At 37.0% G+C, this 22,317-nt stretch overlaps 4 protein-coding genes and 2 long non-coding RNA genes across 9 annotated transcripts; 2 read left to right on the forward strand and 4 right to left on the reverse strand.

Annotated features, from left to right (window-relative positions):
• Window positions 1-539: 539 nt before the first annotated feature.
• Window positions 540-5,799, reverse strand: LOC117628866 (cleavage stimulation factor subunit 50). 4 transcript variants are annotated; one of them, XM_034361412.1, is made up of 14 exons: window positions 5,495-5,799; window positions 4,838-4,921; window positions 4,612-4,736; window positions 4,215-4,287; window positions 4,003-4,086; window positions 3,833-3,919; window positions 3,374-3,444; window positions 3,085-3,136; window positions 2,944-3,001; window positions 2,182-2,282; window positions 1,920-2,074; window positions 1,496-1,604; window positions 1,089-1,145; window positions 540-996 (listed from the first exon to the last, which is right to left on the reverse strand). In XM_034361412.1, the coding sequence occupies exons 1-14, from the start codon at window positions 5,594-5,596 to the stop codon at window positions 841-843; spliced, it is 1,314 nt and encodes a 437-aa protein (XP_034217303.1). In that variant the 5' UTR covers window positions 5,597-5,799; the 3' UTR covers window positions 540-840. The 4 variants fall into 4 exon arrangements, with proteins under 4 accessions (XP_034217303.1, XP_034217304.1, XP_034217307.1 ...); XM_034361413.1 differs by lacking the exon at window positions 5,495-5,799 and having other exon boundaries at window positions 4,612-4,726; window positions 4,838-4,923; XM_034361416.1 differs by lacking the exon at window positions 5,495-5,799 and having other exon boundaries at window positions 4,215-4,282; window positions 4,612-4,726.
• Window positions 5,800-6,520: 721 nt separating this feature from the next.
• LOC117627042 (protein COBRA-like) lies at window positions 6,521-10,454 on the forward strand. Its single transcript, XM_034358915.1, has 6 exons — window positions 6,521-6,938; window positions 7,523-7,602; window positions 8,047-8,503; window positions 9,128-9,287; window positions 9,402-9,679; window positions 9,813-10,454. The coding sequence occupies exons 1-6, from the start codon at window positions 6,836-6,838 to the stop codon at window positions 10,103-10,105; spliced, it is 1,371 nt and encodes a 456-aa protein (XP_034214806.1). The 5' UTR covers window positions 6,521-6,835; the 3' UTR covers window positions 10,106-10,454.
• A 75-nt stretch (window positions 10,455-10,529) lies between these two features.
• LOC117627041 (COBRA-like protein 4) lies at window positions 10,530-12,738 on the reverse strand. The gene is made up of 6 exons (XM_034358914.1): window positions 12,563-12,738; window positions 12,377-12,456; window positions 11,810-12,266; window positions 11,518-11,665; window positions 11,151-11,428; window positions 10,530-11,042 (listed from the first exon to the last, which is right to left on the reverse strand). Exons 1-6 carry the CDS (start codon window positions 12,687-12,689, stop codon window positions 10,747-10,749), a joined length of 1,386 nt encoding a protein of 461 aa, XP_034214805.1. The 5' UTR covers window positions 12,690-12,738; the 3' UTR covers window positions 10,530-10,746.
• A 572-nt stretch (window positions 12,739-13,310) lies between these two features.
• Window positions 13,311-15,254, forward strand: LOC117627781. Its single transcript, XR_004585831.1, has 3 exons — window positions 13,311-13,463; window positions 14,853-14,941; window positions 15,077-15,254. It is a non-coding gene; the product is annotated as an uncharacterized LOC117627781 (long non-coding RNA).
• Window positions 13,967-15,530, reverse strand: LOC117627780 (COBRA-like protein 4). Its single transcript, XM_034360022.1, has 4 exons — window positions 15,047-15,530; window positions 14,820-14,967; window positions 14,396-14,673; window positions 13,967-14,279 (listed from the first exon to the last, which is right to left on the reverse strand). The coding sequence occupies exons 1-4, from the start codon at window positions 15,489-15,491 to the stop codon at window positions 13,996-13,998; spliced, it is 1,155 nt and encodes a 384-aa protein (XP_034215913.1). The 5' UTR covers window positions 15,492-15,530; the 3' UTR covers window positions 13,967-13,995.
• A 1,665-nt stretch (window positions 15,531-17,195) lies between these two features.
• Window positions 17,196-19,045, reverse strand: LOC117628299. The gene is made up of 3 exons (XR_004585934.1): window positions 18,930-19,045; window positions 17,868-17,912; window positions 17,196-17,525 (listed from the first exon to the last, which is right to left on the reverse strand). It is a non-coding gene; the product is annotated as an uncharacterized LOC117628299 (long non-coding RNA).
• Window positions 19,046-22,317: the final 3,272 nt, after the last annotated feature.

The raw sequence follows: 22,317 nt of genomic DNA on the forward strand, positions 1-22,317 counted from the left end.
GTGTTAAGACAATAATCTTTCAGACAATAATCTTTCGATACTGTTTGCTCGATATGCCTTTACTTTGGATTGTGGAACCCCAAACGTGCAGATATACTTTGTCATTTGCATACGCGATGTTCTGGTTTTGCCTCCTTTTTTCTCCCCGCATAATCTGCTCAACGACAAAGTTTCCCTGGCCTTAAACACTGTCGTTGATTATTGTCTAGGAAATTTTGTTGGTTGTGGGGCTTGTTGGCTAAGTAGCACAGCACACTTTCTTCTAGCTGGTGGTGTTAGCTTTCTCTGGCATGGAGACTTATTTATGTTCCAGATGATAGGTTACAATTGATGCAGTAATTTCTTCGAAGACGCGTCAGGGAGAGAGAGGAGAGAAACCATGCTAGGAATGCAATGACAGATTGCTTTCATGCTTTTTCACCTTTTTGATTGGGAACATTCATGATTTATGATCCATAATGAAACAGGCAATGTGGATAGGGCCAGCAGCTGGTGAAAGCGTGCAAGTCATTTGAAGAGGCATTACAGATTCATGGTCGTGGATCTGAATCTGAATTATTATTTTTATTCAAAGACAAGACTCTAGATTGCTCTTAAAATTATCGTATCTAGTAATTGAACAGTGGAGGATTTAAATCAGAAAGACTTAATGACTAAAAAGGAAAAGAAAACAAAATAACACTTTTTCTCACCAAACTGGAACCGTTTTAAGTTGGGGGTCATTTGTAGATTACATTCTATTCATTTATCTAGTTCTACGAGACATGAGTAAATCCTAAATCAAATGATCAATCTACATTTCTTCACATCAAGAAAGCCACCAGAAGATTTCTGTAGGCTTTACAGACTTTCCTTCCAGAACCGGATTGATCTGTCAGTCCCACAGGTAACATATGCTGCCTCTGTTGGTGAGTGCTCAAGCCAACGGAAAGCACCAATATGATTGGAAGGCCATTTTGCTACTTTCTCTGCTGTCAGAGCATCCCATATAACAATCTGCAACCATCCCATATTCATCAATTCAAACTTTTATTCCGCTCATTTAAATACCACAATATTTCATTTAAACGCAGTAAGAGTGAACGAACCTCATTGGTCGGTTCATCGATGGAGAGTACAAATTCTTCGGTATCGTTAAAAACAGCCTGCATAGAAGTATAAAAGCACCTATAAAACCAAATTTTGATATTTTCTATTTTGGATTCCTCACATCCTGGGAGGATAATAGTGCACAAGGATAATTAAAGTGTGGTGGAGATTGATTCAGACAGGGCTGAGGGAGAAGATTCTTTTTTAGGATTTTATGTAGTTGACAGAGGACTTTGCGGCCATTTTCTCTGGCATAAGGAATTGCGTACTTAAATCAGAAGGAGAGAGAGGGGAGGAAGGGATTTATATATAAAAAAGTGTTTAAAACACACAGATGCTCAACCTAAAATATTTTATTTTTATTTCTTTTAAGGAAAACCTCCAAAAGAAGGCCTTTCTGGTATACCTGACACCGCAATTGAGTATGTGTAGCTCCTAGATATTGTTTAACCAATTTTCCAGTGCCGACTTCCCAAAGTTTCACAGTAGAATCCTTTCCAGAAGAGAGAACAAACCTAGAAAGCCAGCATTTGAGTCATATCACAGAGAACAGGATGCTTGCAAAATAAAAAATTTAGAAAGAATTGAGGGGTGAACCAAATTTACAGTGATGTTCAAGCACATCTAGGGCAGATATTTCACAAGAACATACAAGCATAATATTCCTTATCCCTGTTATCCAACATTTATTAAACAACTTAAATACAGAAACATCATTTCACATAAGAAACCACCTCTCTATACACATGTATTTTCACAATTTTCTACTCATGGATAATTATTTCACATATATCATGTTTCAGAGCTTATATCTATTCTATGATCTAAACCTTTGATCCTTAGTAAAGTTTGCACTGGTTGCCTCCGCCGTGCCATGTGCACCAGCTATTGAGCGTACGCAATTGGCAGTTACACCATCCCATAAACGAATGGTACCATCTTTAGAAGCTGTAACATACATGCCACCTGTAGCTGAATACCTGACCTGATGCACAAAGATGTGGATTTGATTGCCCTCATTGAATTTTATTTATCTATAAACAATGGAAAATAGAACTTGGAGCATGAATAAATAGATGGGGTCAACCATGCCTGATTTATTGCTCCGTTAACATCGATTTCTGGGGAATTTGCAGACAGGTAGCACTGGAAGGTATTGATATCATACAAGTGTGGAATTGGATGATCAGTCCCTATAATATATATTTTTTAATATAAACATTATTAGAAGCCAATTCACTGTATGAATGCATGATAATAGTTCAAGCAAAGAAGAAAGAAATAGCCTTAGCAGCACTCCTCACAGATCTAGAAAATTTAAGATACCTGTGTTGTGAACAGTGGCCTCGATTGCACTGCACCTTGAAATGAGCTCCGACATTTAACATGTAATACATGGTATTTCAAAATGTGTGTGTGTGGATAAAAGCTCATTTGTAACAAGGTTGATCTCATCAAGTTAGTTAATTCATCCTTATAGCAACTCTAGCCTCTGGTGGCCATCTATTGGCACTAAATACAGGTCAAGCTTAATGTAAAATAATACTTCTGGAGATTACATAAGAGCATTATAAATTTCTCTATCAACTTCAGCATATATCAGCTTTACAACAATTTTTTTATGAGAAAAACAATGCATATGATATATTACTAAGAGATTTAATGAAGCTATGAGTAAATGATAGCAAGTGTAAAGAATTTAATTCCATTTGAATAAGAACCAAGACACATGTACACATTCTTGCCATCGTATCTAGAAAACACCAATTCATAGATTGCATGGAACATCAAATTGGTTAAAGCAACACTTCATTACACCAAGAAAATAGAAAAAGAAAAATCGAATAACATTACCAGCTAGAAGAAAATCTCCAGAAGGATGAAAAGATACTGACCGCACATTGTGTGTATCCTGTGTCATTAAAAAGAAATAATTTATTATAGAAATGTCGTTCTCTACTATGCTTCAATATATTATCAGATTACATGTACAACCTGGATGACTCTGAATGCTCTCTTTGCAGTCATCTTGGAAAAATCAAAGAACCTGAAAGTAGTAACACGACTTACATAAGAGTTTGAAGTGAACTCCTGTTTTGTTTTACAACTAATGCTGGTAATGTTCAAAGGTGAGGAGAAAAAAAAACAGCAAAGAACTAAAAAGGGCAGAATAAGAGGGACATGAAGACATGTTTTGCTGCTGGCATTGCAAGGATATAAAAAAACTTGTTAATAACTAAACAATGGAATTTCAATATCATTTAAGAAAGTAAAGAATCCATACTTTATGGTGTTATCTTTTGACCCCGATATAAGAACAGTGTTCTGAGGATGGAAATCCAAGTCATTTATAGGCTGCAATTGAATCCAAATAACATTAGACATAAGGAGATATCCCGCGACATTGTCCAATTGTCTTTGAATGAGAAAATAAAAACAAATGGGAATAAATGAATAGAATCCAAGTTTCAAAGAACAGGCTTAATCCAAATGTTACACACAGACAAAATTTGAGAACTCAAGGGGTTAAAATGTTATATGTAATTTTGGAGCTATAGATTTCATATTATCATACTTGAAGCATTTTCTTTGTCTAACGTTCCTTGACAAAGTCATGGCAAAGTTAGCATAAGAGGCTCATATACAACACTTTCAATTGAACAATGTTTGCGGTTGAAATAAAATATTCCATAGGCAAAGCAATAATTAGCCTTCAAAATATTAGGAACAAAGGTTGGCTTACTTGTAAGTGGTCATAGAATGTGCGAATGACAGGTCTAACAGGACCATCTCTTGCATCTGGAAGCATCATTTGCTTAATTTTTGCAACCTGAAACAGAATATGACTACCTGAGAATTAGATAGGGCCCACATTGAAGAAAAAACCAATTTTATAGCTAAAAGAATCAGCACCTCAAAAAGCTTTATTGATGTGTCAGAACTTCCAGTAGCAACAAACTTCCCATCAGGACTAAACCTTGCACATCTGGCAATATTCTAGAAAGTTTAACCCATCAGACCAAGTAAGATGCCCAGTGGAAAGTGATCTTTATCATGCCAACTTAGTGACTTAATAAAATAAATATAGATGTTATACAATAATTGTTTTCCCTATTTATGCATACCTTGTGCTCTGAAAGATGGCGTGTCTCATGCTTTGGGAAGCTCTTTGATAAGCCTTTTGTTTCCTGCACTGCACTGTTTGCACAAGAGATGTGCAAACGTCAGTTTATTGACAAAATTTTGCAAATATTATATGTTAAAAACAATGAAATGATCCCTCCATCTCCTTCATTTTCCTTGAAGAAAGGTAATGATGAAAGCATTCAAGACAAAGAATAGTAAATTTTAAAGGGCTCGGGTGGGCATGCGCCTGCTCTATCTCCTGTTTTGTCTACAACAATAAATTATAGAAAATGCCCATATCGTTTGTGGCATGCTCAAAACCATTCACATAGCTATAAGGCAAACAACAAAGGGCAAACAGTAATCAAATAACAGAGGCTCCAAAGACATTATTACCCAAAATCAACAGCAGCAGTGCGAGGAGCTGGGATTGAACCATATCCAGAAGGTATTGATGTACCCAAATCAAATGCAGATGACGGAACCCCTCTCAACATCTCATCTTTCTCCACTGCAAGGCCCTGTTATCACCTTAGAATCAAAACTTTCTTTTCGAGTTTAAACAATGAAAAATAACACTGAAACACAGGGGGAAAATAAGCCTTGAAATGCAAATACAAACCTTGGCAACCAGTTCAAGGAGCTTATTAGGCGGGGCTTCATCATTCAATGATGTCATTGTTGCGGAAGCAACGACACTAGCAGCCTACAAATGAGAAAGATCACCAATCAGCTCAATCTGCTAAAATTCTTTCTTCTATTCCAACATAAGATCAGAATACTCAAAGTCTCATTATATCATAATCTTCATCAATTTTTTCATCAATCATAACAGGCATTTAACATTTTCTTCCATAAGATAATTATCCCTCCCCCACAAACCAAGAAAATAAGAAAGAAAAACTGAAACTTTAGCAGAGCCAATTGCTTATGAAGGCCTCGGGTGAGTCAAGTTTACAAATTCGAATTTCACAGCTACTAATTTTCTACATTTTCCGGGAACTAAGCAATCTGCGAGTTAAAAGAAGTTCACTTTCCAGATTGAGACTGTAGCATCTTCCCAATATGATCATGGAAAACGAATGAGACATACTTAAGTCAGCTTAATTACTCATTACTGTCCACAAACCAAACCAAAACTGAACCATTATGTTGAAAATTCAATATCTTAAGTTTTCCTACACTCACTCAACAACCAAAAGCACACACACGCACATATACACATATATATATATATATATATATATACATATGTAATGAAGAAGAAGAACTTGTTTGCCTGATAGAGATTGTTGTCGCGAAGATGAGCGACGATGAGCGAATTGATTTGTCTGTGGAGCTTGGCATCTTGCAGAACCTGCTCCAAGCTGCTGTTCTCCATTTCTGGCTAAAACCCTTTCGCCCCAAACCCAAAGTTTATGCCTTTATGTTTCGTCGTTCGGGAAATAAACGACGTGTCGTGAAGCTATGAATATATGCAAACCAAATAATTGTAGGCCTATACCTAAAAAGAATCAAACTTGTGTATCACAATATAAGACAATCTCACAAAATTGAATAAAGGAAAGGGAGATGGCCCTAATTGGACTGTGCAAGTGTGAGACGGAAGATGATGAATAATAATTGCCAAAAAGAATAAAATACCAATTTATGTTATAATCTGGTGGTTAGAGCAAAAGATTTGGACAAATTGCAAAGACCCAAATGCACCACATCTCTTTCCCAGTGCACAAGTTGTTGAATTTGCTCTCCACCGACACTGAAGGATGCCTTATGGCCCACAGTCTTTGCTGTCTGCCTTAGAAGTCCTTTTATTATATGGTTTTAAGTTGGTTTTCAGTAATATATATGCTATGTTTTTTCTCTGTTCCAAAAATGTCCCTCACTATGAAAGTTCTACACTTCTCAATAAAACCTAGTCAAACCCATTCTCATATGGGAAGATTTGTGGGCCTGTTAGGTAACGTTTTAAGAGATTGTTTTTATTTTTAGAGAATAAAAATAAGGCAACAACATGTTCTATAGTCCAAAAACAGGAAATATTGAGAATGTTTTCATAAAATGAAAATAAGTTCATGCGTACTTGTAGAAAATAGAAAAAAGTTATTTTCATAAAAATAACACGCATATTATTTCAAATTGTACTACCAAACACGTTTTTATTGTTTTTGTTTTCTGAAGATATTTTCTAATTAATCTACCAAACGTATTTTTATTTCTTAAAATGCATTTTCATTCTCATTTTCATTCTATAAAAACATTATCTGAAAAATGCTCTCTAAAACATTACTAGACCGGCCTAACATTTCATAACAAATATCTTTCGAGTTAGCTGAAAACTGCAAAGGGTACAAATGGAATTAAGGTGTGCATGTTGTGACACAAGGACAAAACTTGAGTGACATTAACTGGATCGATTTCTTCCTCAAAGCAGTGATTAGAGTGAGCTTTAAAAAGTCACTTGCCATGTGAAAAGAAAGCCAGCCACGCCCAGTTGGCCAGCTCCACATCACTCTCTCTCTCTCTCTCTCTCTCTCTCTCTCTCTCTCTCTGTGTTTTCTGGGCAGATCTTGAGCTAAATCAATAAACATCACTGTTAAAACTAAATCCGCATCAACAAATGGAGCCTCGGTGTTTATCAGACACTGGATCCATAGTCAAGCTCAGCAGCTTTGCCATTTTGCTTGTCTTTTTGCTTTCATGCTTCAGTTTTACTTCTACAGGTCAGTGCCCATGTCTGCTTTTTGGCCCAAGGTTCCAAATTTAGTTTCTTGAAAGTGTTTTTCTTGTTTTCTATTTCTGGGTTTTAGTTATTTACCTGTTACTTGTTTTGGTATTCGAAGAATTTAACTTTCAAAGATATGATTGGATGGTAGGTAATTCTTTTATAAAATTTGAGTTTTTTGCCTTTTTTTTTCCTTCCTAAATTTGGAGAGGTGAAGCATTGAGTGATTGATATTTCCTATTAAATTCGATCTCTTCTAGTCCTTTATTATTGCTTTCACCGGAGGGAATGGAATCTAGCTGAATTTCAGATTTTAGCTAGAGATAAAAGATTCTAACAATTAAGCTACAGAAGTTACAGAGTGTACTAATATCGACAAGCTGGAAATTTTTGTTGATATGTAGTGAAGCAGCAGTATAAATGCCTTGATATATTTTTTTTTTTCGTAATTCATATCATAGAAAGAAAATTGAAAAGGACTAAAGTTTTGACAAGTAAATCGTGTACTTATAAGAAATTCAACCCTTTTGGAAATTTTGAGGATTGATGTATTGAGCTGTGTTTTGCTCGATGTTTCTGCAGAAGCCTATGATGCCCTTGATCCAACCGGGAATATCACAATTAAATGGGATGTCATTAGTTGGACTCCAGATGGCTATGTTGTAAGTATTAATGAGCAGATCATTCCTTTTATGTGATAATGCTGCCTTTATTTGATGCTTTCTAAGCATGGGCTATCATTGGATTGACTCAGCTTAAAGCTTTATCTCGGTTATATATATCAATTTTAAACTAAATTTTCGTGTTTTCAAAAGATGCAAAGTTAATTTGTTCATATTCTCACTGGATTTGTAATGTTTTCTTGAAACTCAATCAAGAAAAGAGGAACCAGGTTTGGAATTAGAATTATATTCCATCTGTGTTTTGTTGTTTATGTCAATGGTGTAACTATATTGGGAGTGCTAGATATCGTGGGAACCTCATTTAGTACTCCCTGACCTGACTGATCATTTCAATCACCTTGTAGTTCTATTTCCCGAGATATAATCCTTTACTTGTGTTTTTCCTTGACTTTCTGATACAAATTGTATTATTTGAAATGGCAGGCTGTTGTTACAATGTTTAACTTCCAGCAGTATCGACATATACAAACACCAGGCTGGACATTAGGATGGACATGGGCAAAAAAGGAAGTAATTTGGAGCATGGTGGGAGCACAAACCACCGAGCAAGGGGATTGTTCAAGATACAAAGGGAATGTCCCACATTGCTGTAAGAAGGATCCAACAGTTGTGGATTTGTTGCCAGGAACTCCTTACAACCAGCAGATTGCAAATTGCTGCAAAGGGGGAGTAATGAACTCATGGATCCAGGACCCAGCCAATGCTATAAGTTCGTTCCAGATCAGTGTGGGTGCTGCAGGAACAACTAACAAAACTGTCAGACTGCCGAAAAACTTCACCTTGAAAGCACCTGGGCCTGGATATTCTTGTGGGATAGCAAAGATTGTAAAACCAACCAGATTTCTAACAGCGGATAAAAGGAGATGGACCCAAGCCATGAGTAAGTACACAAAACTACCCTCTCCACCTGGTACCACAAAGAAGAATAGAGAAGAAAAGAGCTTTGACTGAGTTAATTGCTAAGGCATTTACAGTAACCCAGAGTTACTATAGTGTTACTCTGACTGAGAACATAAGCCATCGGTTTATGACATAGATGTGGTCAAGGATGGAACTACACTATGGCTAGATTGGGCTCTAGCCTAGTGCAAAGTTTGGGAAAAAAGAAATTTAATACTAATTTTTAGGCACTACACCTCATTTTACAAAAATTAGCCCAATCCATCTAAGCAAAAATTAGCATGTCCTATCCAAACAGATCTCCAGTTAGCTTCAAGTTTTCTCCTATGAGAAAATAAATGGAATTTTATTTAGATCCTTATCCATACAAGAAATAATAGCCCACCCGTATAAAAATTTATGGTTCCGTCCTTGGATGCGGTATCTGTTAACATATCAATAGGAATAGTTTCAGCTTAGGATTAAAAAATTGTGTAGTTTCAAGCTGCTCTTCAAATGTTCCAAGTGAAAGATGCAATTGGAACGATAAGTACAGTCTTATACTTTAAAATATGGGAAAAGAAAATTTCATGCTTTATTTAACTTTGACATCCTCTTCTGGCAGTGACCTGGAACGTTACTTGCACATACTCGCAATTCCTGGCCCAAAAGACACCCACTTGTTGTGTTTCTCTCTCCTCCTTCTATAATGAGACCATAGTAAGCTGCCCCACTTGTGCCTGTGGCTGCCAGAACAACGCTACAGACCCTGGGAGCTGTGTAGAGTAAGTGTTCTAATTCATATATTTGTTGCATTTCTCAATCTTCTTTTTCAGAGGCAGAGTTTGCAGTGATACTAAATCATAAATATTTTCTCTTTTGCTGATACTGCTTTGCAGGCCGAACAATCCATATTTAGCTTCAGCTGTATCAGGTCCTGGAAAATCTACTAATGCTCCTCTTGTCCAGTGTACTAGCCATATGTGTCCAGTCCGAGTCCATTGGCATGTGAAGCTCAATTACAAGGAGTACTGGAGAGTGAAAGTCACAATTACAAATTTCAATTACAGAATGAACTACACGCTGTGGAATCTTGTTGTGCAACATCCCAACTTTGATAATTTGACCAAGATTTTCAGCTTCAATTACAAATCCCTAACTCCTTATGCTGGCTTAAGTAAGTTTTTTGTTGCCCTTCATCAATTTGTGTGAAGTAGATTTTTAATAATTTTCAAATCAATATATTATCAATGCAGTTCTTTGGGCTTTCATTGACATAAAGTTTGGCAATACAAATTTTGGTTGTGCAGATGACACTGCCATGTTGTGGGGAGTAAAGTTTTATAACGATTTGCTCACACAAGCTGGCCCTCTTGGAAATGTGCAGTCAGAGCTCCTATTTCGAAAGGATGCATCAACTTTCACTTTTGAAAAGGGATGGGCTTTTCCTCGAAGGATTTATTTTAATGGTGACAATTGTGTCATGCCACCTCCAGATGCCTATCCATGGTTGCCAAATTCCAGTCCCAAAAAAGTCATTTCCATACTTCATCCTGCCATCACCATCTTCGTATCTGTGCTATTCTTATTGGCTTATGCATAGTGATTGTGCCTGGGCCAGACAACAATAGCTATCTGTTTTTTCATTACATTGTGGAATTTTCGATCAAGTTCAAGTTGCATTAAAGCATACGGAAATCCAGTTGATGGGGTCAAATGTGTTACTGCTGTGACTTCTAGCTATACAAGTGGTTCAGGTGCGCTACGGCTTGACTGTCACTACAAAATTCTGTTTCAATATCTGTTACATGTATTAACACTTTATTCTTTTACTGTTGTTTTTGTTTAAATTTAGCCGTTGTACGATTATTTAGAATGATCCAGTGAATATGATCTTAGCATTATATGATATTTCAGAAGAAATCAAAGTTGATGTATGATTTTTGTTCAAAGAGTTGTATAACAGTGTTTATATTATTTTCGATTTCCTGTTTGAGTTCACAATACACATCCAGTCACATACTGCAGAAAGAAAACAATATGAAACAATTTTCATAAGTGAAATTGCAAGAGAAAACATTTAGTAAAGGAGCAAAGCAATTTCGTTTGCTATTGTGCACCATGAACTGAGCTAAAAAATCGTGGGACATTATAGCAAGGATTTCAGATACAGTTTCCCAAGCTCACTATCTATACTGAATTATCACACAGGACCACTTCTATTACTCCAACGTTTCAAAATTATCAGGAAAGTGAAAAACATATAGAAAACAATATCAGAAGTACAGAAGCTGCCATTTTGAAGATTGAAATAGAATTTACATGGGCAGAGTTTGGTAGAGCTGGGTATGCATCAGGTGGGGGCAGCATACATTCATCACCATTGAAATAAACTCTTCGAGGAAAGGCCCATCCTTGCTTGAATGTAAAGGTGTTCTGGTCCTTCTGCAGAAGCACCTCAGACTGAACATTTCCTGATGGCCCAGCTTCCATTAATAAGTCATTGTAAAACTTCATGCCATAGAACATGCCAGTGTCATCTGCATATATGGTCAATCAAGCTCATCTGTTAGTAGGAAACTCAAAATTCCAAAAGAAATGTTTAAAAAATGAAAAAGAAAGAGAAGCTTGAGAAGCAAAAGACTTACTAATGGACTCATAGGGGAGAAGGGGTTTGTAACCAAAGCTAAAGACTTGAGTGACATTGTTGAGATTAGGATGCTGCGCAACGAGTGTCCACTCCGTGTAGTTCATCCGATAATTGAAATTTGTGATGGAAATCTTGACGCGCCAATATGCCTTATAGTTAAGCTTCACATGCCAGTGAACTCGGATAGGGCACATATGATGTGTGCACTGAAGCAACGGTGTATTGTCCTTTTTTGGTGTGTTTATTCCTGTCTTGTGTGCTAACTTTGAATCACTCCTGTTTGCATTACAAAACAATTGCATCCAGTAAGTCAAGTGTGTACGGATATGCATATGCTTATATGTGGATAGGTTATGGGGGCTTACTTGATACAGTTTTTCTTATTGTGACAACCACAAGCACAAGATGGGCAAGGAACGATGGTTTCATTGTAGAAAGATGAAAACGAAACACAACAGCTTGGATTCTTGGAGGCAAGGAACTGTGAATAGGTGCATGTCACATTCCATGTCACTGCATCAGAAGGAACATGCCATGCGACTCAGTTTCAAGAGTTTTCTTTAACATCAGATTTCAACCATCTAAAAATTTAAAAGAATAAAAAAGATAGAAGAAGAGTAGGAAGATCTTGGAAAAGCGAGAATCAAAATATCTTACTAAGGGCTTGAGTCTTTCGCCTGCGATCAGCCGTGAGGAAGACTGTGGATGGCACGACCTTTGCAGGGCCACAAGTGTACCCTGGTCCTGGACCAAACAAGGTGAAATTTTTGGGGAGTTTCACTGTTTTATTTGAGGTACCAGCTTGCCCGACACTCACCTGGAAGGCAGAGACTGAAGCTGTAGGATCCTGTCCCCAAGATGCCAGGACACCGCCCTTGCAGCAATTGGTGAACTGTTGGTTGTAAGGAACTCCAGGAAGCAAGTCAACAACTGTTGGAGTTTTCTTACAACAATGTGGGATGGCTGCTTTGAACTTGGAACAGTCTCCTTGCTCTGTGGTTTGAGCTCCCACCATGGTCCAGATTACTTCCTTTTTTTGCCATGACCACCCTAGAGTCCAGCCGGGGCTAATGATTTGCCGGTACATTTGAAAGTTGTTCATAGTCACTGCAGCCTAGCATAATTCAATAAAGGGATTGCCTATTATGATTTTTTTTTTAATTTAAAATTTTTGATTTGTAAGTAAATCAACATATACAAAAAGTCATTCAAATGATATCTTACAACATAGCCATCTGGTGTCCAGGACATAACATCCCATTTGATTGTTATGTTTCCAGTTGGATCCAATGGATCATATGCAGCTAAAAGTCATAAACCATGAAGCTATTGTTAGCGGACAAGCAAATGTAACCAGAAAAAGATCAAAGACAATGTATTTTCAAGCTGGATTTGTTGTCAGAAATTTACCCGCAGGAGATAATACCATGCAACATAGCACAGCCAAGAATGTGAACTTGAGCCAAGACCAAGAGCAACATGTTTCCACCTCAAGGTCGACTTTGTGAGTTGGGTTGGCCTGGTTTTTGAATTCCATGACCTCAGCTCTCCGGCGGTGGCGAGGACTTAAGAGGAGACAAGATGCGCTCTGGCAAACCAGGGTGTTAAAAAGGAAAAGATAGAGGACACCAGATTGAAAGTGAAAGCCTCACCTACTGGTTGTTAGGCACTTCCATGTCCATGTGATATTTCATCTTATTTGATAGTTTCACACATATATCTTATTTAAATTCATTTATTTAAAGATATATGGCTGTTTGTTTGCTGTGTTTCTGCATCTTGAAGCAAGTTTTGGTGATGAATGATGTAAAAGCTGGCGGAAGAATTTTGAGAGGCTCTGAAGACTGAGACAACAACAGGCCAACGCTCAGTCCCTTCACACACTGTTCCTTTTTTGGGCATACCTTATGTCATGCTATATATTGCTTCCCAAGAAACACGTTATAATTGGTTTGCTTCAATTTCAAGTTTTCCGGTTTCTTTTTGGTCCCTCATTCAATTCAATCATTACCAAAGTTATCGCTCAACTCTCAAAATTAATTTATGCAAAAGGGCCAATTCTCAATTTGCCAATAATTCCGAATAAGACCTTAAACCTTGGGGTTTCCTTAAGAAAGAAAAAAACTTTACACGTGTTTGAAAACTGACAGCACGAAGGGCGCCTTTCTTCTTCTTCTTCTTCTCTCTCGATTGTCATGAACTCTCCACCAGCAAAGCGACTTGACTCTGTTTCTGTTTCTGTTTCTGCACGAAAAAGGAAAACATGAAAATCAAAACCGCCCAACGCATTTGTACATACCACCCACCAAAGGTATTGAAATCTGGCGTCCTTTTTTATGTTTGATCGAATTAGTTCATCTTTATTATGTAGCAAAGCCTTTGTCTTTTTTATTTTTATAATACAGAATTCAAGAAGTTGTAGAATTTAAAATGTTCGAAATATGATCAGATTCTGTGTTGGTTTTTTATCAGAATGCCTTGTGGGTGTGTCTTAGATTAGTTTTAGCTCGAAAACTAATGGAACCCATGAAAAGCTTTATTGTCTTTTTTTCTGCCTTTAATTTCTTTTGAGCTGTTGCGCTTCACCAGTAGAGTTAGAAGAGTAGCAATACCAGGGAATGATTAGAAATATGTGAAGAAGAAAGGCATATAGTTTGGTTTTGTTTTTTGGCCTTCTCTACCTTATCAGACAAGGAATTGGTTTCTTTTATACACAGGTTCAAGCAATTTATATATATCACTTACATACTCACATCAACTTCATTAATCCACCACAAGAACCTTATAATAAGTGTTTTGATGTTCATATGGCATTGCTCCTGTTCCAATCTTCTGTTAAATGATCAGTGAAGAGCCAGAAACATCAGAAGCCAAAAGAGAGCCAATTTTGGTACTGTAATTAGATTTGTATGGGCAGCATTTGGTAGACCTGGGAATTCGTCAGGTTGGGGCATCATGCATTCATCCCCATTGAAATAGACCTGACGAGGGAAACCCCAACCCTCCTTGAATGTGAATGTGTTTGCATTCTTCTCAAGAATCAACTCTGATTGTACATTTCCCTCTGGCCCAGCTTCTTTTAGGAGGTCGTTGTAGAATTTTATGCCGTAAAACAAACCAGTGTCATCTGCACAACCAAATGGTACAAGTCTTAGCTCCAAAAGTGCATGCTTTTCTTTTGAAATATATTTAGTTGTTACTTGCAAGACTCCCTAAGTCCTCTATGGAAAAGTCTGGACTTACTCTTGGATTGATATGGGGTCAGGGGCTTGTAGACAAAGCTAAAAACTTCCGTAATATGGTTGAGATTTGGATGTTCAACCACAAGCGTCCACTGCGTGTAATTCAACCGATAGTTGAAATTAGTTATGGTAATCTTCACACGCCAATACTGCTTGTAGTTTGTTTTCACATGCCAATGTACCCGAATTGGGCACATATGTTGTGTGCACTGAAGCAGCGGGGTGTTATCCTTTGTTGCTGTGTGTATTCCCACAACACTCGACAACTTTGAATCACTCCTGCATTATTATGTTTCGGTCTGAATGTCAGTTACTGAGATGCATGCCTCAATCTAGATTCTAGAATGTATATGACTGCTGGTACCGTAGTGTTTATGACATCTAGTTGAGTTAGAAAGCAGAACTGATGAGTGATAAATGCTTACACAATGCATTTCTTTTTGTCTCGGCAACCACAGGCACAAGTTGGACAAGGAGTGATTGTAGGGTTGTAAAATGATGACATAGAGACACAACAGGTTGGGTAGCGAGACGCCAGCAACTGTGAGTAAGTACATATCACATTCCAAGTCACTGCAAACAAGAATATACAGTTAGAATTGTATCAAAATCAGTCTTATTCAATATTTCTTCTTTAGTTAAAGATGCTTACTCAGCGCTTGAGTTTTTCGACGACCATCAGGTGAGTTGAAAACTGTAGATCGCACAATCTTTGCTTGGCTGCAAGTGTAGCCTGGTCCTGGACCAAGCAAAGTGAAATTCTTTGGTAGTCTGATGGTTTTGTTGGAAGTTCCAGAGCGCCCAACACTCAGCTGGAAGGAAGAGACAGCAGCTGAAGGGTCTTGACCCCATGATGCCACAACACCAGCTTTGCAGCAATTGGCAATCTGTTGGTTGTAGGGGACACCAGGGAGCAAGTCAACAACTGTAGGATTTTTCTTACAACAATGTGGGATGTTTCCTTTAAACTTGGTACAGTCTCCTTGGTCAACGGCTTGTGCTCCAACCATGGACCAGATCACCTCTTTCTTTGCCCATACCCATCCTAAGGTCCAGCCAGGGCTCATGATGTGCCGGTACATTTGAAAGTTGTTCATCGTCACAACTGCCTGAAATTTTGTAATTGTACAGCATAAATCTTTAAAGAACATTTGTTGACAATCAACATTAATCAATCTTTAAATCTTTCCTTGAAGTCAGTAAGCATGAATTCAAATTTCTCTGCTAGAGGCACTCATATTATTATTAAATTTAAATGCATGTCACATGAATTATCAAGCTGATGTGAGATTCTTGCAAAAGTTATTGCTCCATCAAATATTCAGATGGTCATTATCTGATAAAGTAGGAAAACCAAGGTGATTGCTTCTTCCAATATAGCAAATGTTATGAACCAAACTACTTACCACATAACCATCGGAAGTCCAGGATTTGACATCCCATTTCAATGTAATGTTCCCATTCGGATCCATTGGGTCATAAGCAGCTAAAATTATGATACAATGAAACTTATAAGTGACATGGTATAATAGAATCAAAATTCAGCACAGAGCTTTCATTACTAGAAGGAAACTGACCTGCATGAGGAATTGTAAGTATAAACGAAACAGCCGAGAGAACGAGGCACATATACTTGTTGAAAATCATGTTTCTTCCGGCAGAAGACAGTTGGATGCAGAGCTCAAATATGAAGACACAGAAATTGTACAAAATATGAGTTGCGAAGAGGCTTAAAACAAGTTCATCTACTGGTTTTGTTAGGAATTTTATATATGATATACATCTTGACGTCAATTTCTTGACACAGTTATATTCAGTTAATTATAACAAGCTGCGAGCTTGAGAATGCTTGAAGACAACAGCCTAACTGTCCGGAGCCTAAGATGATGTTGGTTCCTATGGACATTGGTTTTTCAGTTGACCCACAAACCAAGTCCTCTAATTAAACAAATGATCAAACCAAACAAGTTAGTGATTCTTAGACTAAAATGAATCCGGTCAACTCCCTTGTGAAAATGACCCATTGTTTTTTTTTTTTTTCCAACTCGGACAGAGATTTTCCAACTTCTACAGCTTGTTTGTATTCAATACGCAATTTAATTTAACCTGTAATTCAATATGATTATGGTAGCTTGTCCAAGTTTGTAGGTAAAACTAATCTTTCTCCAGTGGTTGAAACTTTCAAAAACAAATTGTCATCTTTATTGTGTTTTCTGATAAATCCCTAATATGTTAGAATGAAAATTTTCTTCATATTTATTTATTTAAATTGTCGCTATTTCTATGTCATGATATCAAATTGAAGTGGTAAACACAGAGAATTAGAAGACTCACTTACCAAAGAAAAAGGATAATAAGATGGTGGGGTTGTGGTACAATGGAATACTAGTTGAAGAAAATGAGTGAGCTCCCATCAATCTCATTGGTTCTGAATTATTGAAGTGCCATCTAGTTGCTTTCAGCTTCTATGTTTTTTAATAAATTGCCGGTGGTATCTTGGGGAAGCAAACCAAACGTCTACATGAAAACACAGAGAAAAAAAAACACCAGAGAGTCTTTTCAGCCAATATACGACAGTTGGGTTCTTTAGTGACGGTTTATGTCCTTTTGCTCCGGTATTTGCACTTTTCTTGACGATTTCAATGCTCCGTTCGTCTTGAAAGTCTTTAGCAACGTTAAAAATTGTCGCTAGACGCAGCTAAAAAATCCTATTTCCACGAATATAAAAACCGCCGGTAAAAGTCGGAAGATAATTTAAATCACCTTCCTCATGCGAAATTGGTGATTTTGAGAGGCACAAAAGAAATAAAAACCTCGTTTTCCATATCTTCAAATGTAAATAAACATATTACTAGAAAACATTACGAAAGTCTCATTCAAATTATTTCTTGGATACATGCCTAAATCTATTCAACAACTAGCTGCCTAGATGGGATTGGGAAGAAGTGTAGTGCAAGTTTCTCACGCCACCCCTGTAAAGATCTCTTTTTACTCTACTGGCATGCTAGCAGTGCGTGTCATCATGGCTCAATCGTTCTTTGAGATGGTCTCCAAGAGCTGAAGCTAAATCAGACCTGCAGATGGACTTTTACTTCCCATAATCTGTCACATTGTCAAGCCTTCATAATAACCTGCATGGTTCAAAACACATCATAATTATGAATTAAAATTACTAGAAATAAGAACCCGAGATTATTAAGTTAAGAGAAACTGAATGATGACAACTAAATCCTTTAGAGGCCAAAAGCCTAGCTGCCTATCATTCACCAATGATCAAAAGACGGCATGTCTGAATTTTCCTTTCTGGGACAAAATTAAACATTAACTAGTGTGGGGGATGCACCTTAAGAAGTTGCAAGCCCATTTGAATGGCTATTATGAGTTGCAATCCTACTTTACCAGTGTTACAAGGCAAATGATGTAAAGGACTAAAGAAAAGGATGAGACATACAAACTATCACTATTCAGCATACCATTAGACCAGCAAATTGTAATCCCTTGCAAGTGTGGACCAGTATCTGCCAAATGAAAGAAAAAATGGAGCATGATGGTCATATTTCAAATGTGTGTGTGCATATGCATGCATGGATGTGGGTGTGCAGGCAATAGCCTCCTGTATTTTACAGAGAACTATTGGACTCATGGTGAAACTGGATTGCCCATAATACAACCTCAAACTAAGTCAGTTTTTCTTTTCTTACACGAAACAGAGATTTGATTAATGAAAAAGTGTTAGAAGGAGGATGAACGAGATGTTCATCTAAATCCTTTTAGCATCCTCAATCACAAACGCAAATTACAATCAACCCAAACTAACTATTTGGATGAAATACACCAGTCTACCTAAAGAGGCCAACTGTATCCAAGACTCTTAATTGCCTAATCTCCATCATAATGAAAAATGGGGAAAAGAGGGAAGAAGGAGGAGGGAACACCATATATTTGGATACCATGCTTCATAGGTAAGCCATGGAAGCACTTCTAAAATGCCATTGTAGAATTTCTATGAAGTTAAATGCCATCCATATGATTGCATACCACAGAATTGAGCATTACCAATGAGTCATGATTGCTATATCTACAATATATTTACTCAACCTGACTTGAACAGGGAATAAATTCGCTCCGAATGTGTTACAAAATTTTTATACACATTGGCATATACAATTATACATTCACCAAATATCAAAAACCCTAATTTACACTATTCTTTCCCAACAATATATTTTCATAAACAACCAGAATATTTTCCTTTGATTTCTAATGCTGGGTGAATTAGTTTCTTTATAACTGAAAAATTAAAAACATAAAAATTGGGTTTTCAGCTGCTTCAAATTCCAATCATGTATAGTTAAACCTACCTTTCAAAGCTAGAATATTAAAGTTTTATTCTTTCATTTTAAGTTTAACTCTTTGATTCTTTCTTTTTCTTTTTTACATTGTTAAATTTTCGCTATTCATAGGTCATAGGTCATGGATTAGATCCCTATAATCGAAATAATTGAAGAGGGAAAGTAGAGAATTGGAAGGCTTACCAAAGAAAGATGAAAAATGCTTTGATTTTTGATAAAATCGGCAAACACAACTGAGAAAGCCAAGCCCTTTTCCCCCAAGTTCGCCGTCGATGACAACCCCGATCGAATGAAGAGCTGAAATGAAATTTGAAAAGTCAATAGTACCCTCAACCAAAATTGAGCTATGTTAGTGGGCTGGGCTGGGTCGGGATACGAGGCTCATGACTAATATGGGCCTTCATGGCTGGGTAAATTTTATCTTCCCAAACGGTCCAACACATGTTGGTTCACATGGACATCGATTTTTCAATTAAAGAGTACAGCCGAGCGGCTATACTCTTCAGATATATTTTTTTATTCAAATAGTACGCCTTGGATATATTTTTTATTTAAAATAGTAAAGCCGTCCGGCTATACACCATAGATATATATGTTTTATTTAAATAGTACAGCCGCGCGGCTAGACTTCTTAAATATATTCTTTTATTTAGATAGTACAGCCGCGCGGCTATACTATATATATTTTTATTTTAATAGTATAGCCGAACGGCTATACTCTTTAACCCATCCCTTGCACCATTGTTGGAGAAGAAGATGGAATGATCAGAATGGCATTTTTCGTACTCGTCCTTGGTCTCCGCCATCACCGAGTCTTTGGTATAGTTGAAATCTAAGTCCGTGTAAAACAAAGCAAAATAACATTACCCAAGTTAGAGTGGCAAGCTTAATTAGAAAAAAAAAAAAAGCTCTTTTGATACAAAGGATATTGCAGGAGGTTTTTGTGGGAGAGAGAGAGAGAGAGAGAGAGAGAGAGAGAGAGAGAGAGAGAGAGAGAGAGAGAGAGAGAAGGAGACGACAGTAGGTTTTCTTTAAAGTCAGGAAAAGAAAATCTATATATAAAAAATAAAAAAAGGGCTCGCCTAGGCGGCCGCCTAGCGCCTAGCCGCCGCCTAGGCCGATTTTTCAAAAAAGACTATCTATTAGGTCAGGGCAAGGCATAGAAGTGTTGAAGAATGAGTTTCTGTTGATCTCCAAAGTCCAACACAACAATCTTGTAAAGCTCATGGGTTGCTGCATTAAAGATGATGAGAAGTTGATGAGAAACAAAAGCTTGGATATGATAATTATTGGGTTAGTTTCACTGGCCCTTTATGTTTGGCTGCAATTTCTCATTGTTACCTATCTTTCTCCAATATCCTTGATAATGTCTGAGCTCTTCCCATCCTAGCATGCCCAACTCTGGGGAACTATTGATTTCATTTCTAATGGCAATGAGAAGAGCAGTGCTTGACTGGGCTAAACGGTTCAATATTATTCAAGGTGTTGCTAGAGGACTTGTTTATCTCCACCATGATTCCTGTTTGAAGGTGTTGGATGAAAAGATGAGCCCAAAAATTTCAAATTTTGGTTGGCACGTATCTTTCAAGGAACACAGAATCTAGCAAACACTCAGAGTCAGAAGGTTGTGGGAACTTTGTAAGAATCATTTCTTTCCTACTACCAGAATTGTTATTATTTCCCAACTAAACTTGTGTAATATGCTTTTTAGCATGTTATATCAGGAATAATAACGAGTTGGTGGATAAAGAATTTCATGTGCAGTGTGCGGCTATAAGTCTCTGGAGTATGCCTGTTATGGGCGGGATATTTTCTGAAAAATCTCATGTATATAGCTTTGGGGTCTTGCTATTGAAGATTATTGGTGGCAGGAAAAATACCAGCTTCTATTACCATGACAAACAGCTCCTATATTTACTTTCCAAAACTGTCTTTGATCCTCTACCACAGTATGACAATATTTGCTCCGCAAACGAAGCTACCATAACACTGCTTAAAGGACGATAAGCGATACACCGGTCTGCAAGTGAAAATCCTTTTTCATTGGACTCGTTGGCATATAAGTTTTCCCTTTGGTATAGAAATTGATAGGAATTTTAGTACCTGTGCAAACAGGGTTAAAATCACTTAAAATACTTGCAAGAATACAAGGCTATTGTAGTATAGATGCACATGCAAAGTCGTTTTCCTCAAGGACTAATTAGCAATTTAAGTAAAAACAAATTCCAAATGACTACTTAAAATAAAAGGTCAAGAAAAATGATTATGAATTTGGTTTATTCTAAAAATAAATATTAAAACAAGAACAAATATGATTGAAGGAAAGAGTTTTGAATATCAATTTATAAAAGCACTAGGGTTTCACCATCACCTAGCAATCCTATGAACTTTTACCAATTACTTATGATTTGCACATGCCACTTTGAAGGGTAGGTTTTCCTAATGTATATTCTACTTGGAACCTCCAACACAGAACGTATATCCAACATGCAACCCGTCCGGACGTTCGGATCAAATCTGAACATGAAAGACTCATTAAGTTTTGTGAAAACCCTTTGAAAAACCATGCAACCCTTAAGACGTGGTGTTCATCTTAAGTGAAATTACAATTATTAATCACAAGAAGCTAGCATCAATTTCAGGGAACCTTCCGACCAAAATTGCATCCAATTACTTTTCTAAAGATCCTAATGGTGATCAGGCATTAAGACAATTAGATAGTTTAAAACAGTGATTAACAATTCAAGTAGGCATGCACTCATCATAAGCAATTAAATAAAAATCACATATTCATGCTAAGGTTCAAGGCTTCACCCTAGCAAAAGAAATTTAGTTATGCATACTCATAATTGAAATCCAAGAAAATATCATTAAGAAGAAAAGAACGAAAACACCTGAAAGTTGTGAAAACCCAAAACCCTAGCAATTGCTCTCCACAATGCAAAGTTCAAAAGTGAAAAAGAAGTCCTTAATTCCTTGTGAGAAAGAGCTTAAATACCCCTTAAAACCTAGCTGCCAATGTACAGCTTTTCCATCCCCACAAGGAAACTAATTAAAATAAAATAAAACTAGGAAATAAAGTCCAAATTGGAATAGGAGAATCTGCCCAAAATCTGCCCAGCCACGTTTTGGCCCCAAATCTCCTCCAAATCTGGCCCAAGATAGCTTGTTTTAAAGATAAAAATGTTTTGAACACTTCTCTAGAAGGCCACGAACCCATTCGAGGTCATCTTGTGCTCCAAAAACGCAATAAAAGCCCAACACGTCACTATTCCAACACCGCGCACTGCTCCTTTATTTTATTGCCAGAAAATAACCGCTTGGAAGAAAACTCTGAAATTTTGATACGATCAAGCTAAGTGACTCAAGAACGTCCTCCAACTGGAATTACTCCAAAATTCCTCCATTTGATTATGTTTTGCTCCAGAGAGAGTCGAAAGTCCTATATTGAAAATATAATTCAAAGTATCAAAATTCTTCCAAAATATTAACCAAAATATACTAAGAATGAGGTTAAATATATAATATAAAATATGTCCATCAGAAATCAACCCTTTTTTATTTATTTATT

This window comes from Prunus dulcis, chromosome 5 (assembly GCF_902201215.1).
Source record: "Prunus dulcis chromosome 5, ALMONDv2, whole genome shotgun sequence".
NCBI classification, from domain to species: Eukaryota; Viridiplantae; Streptophyta; class Magnoliopsida; order Rosales; family Rosaceae; genus Prunus; species Prunus dulcis.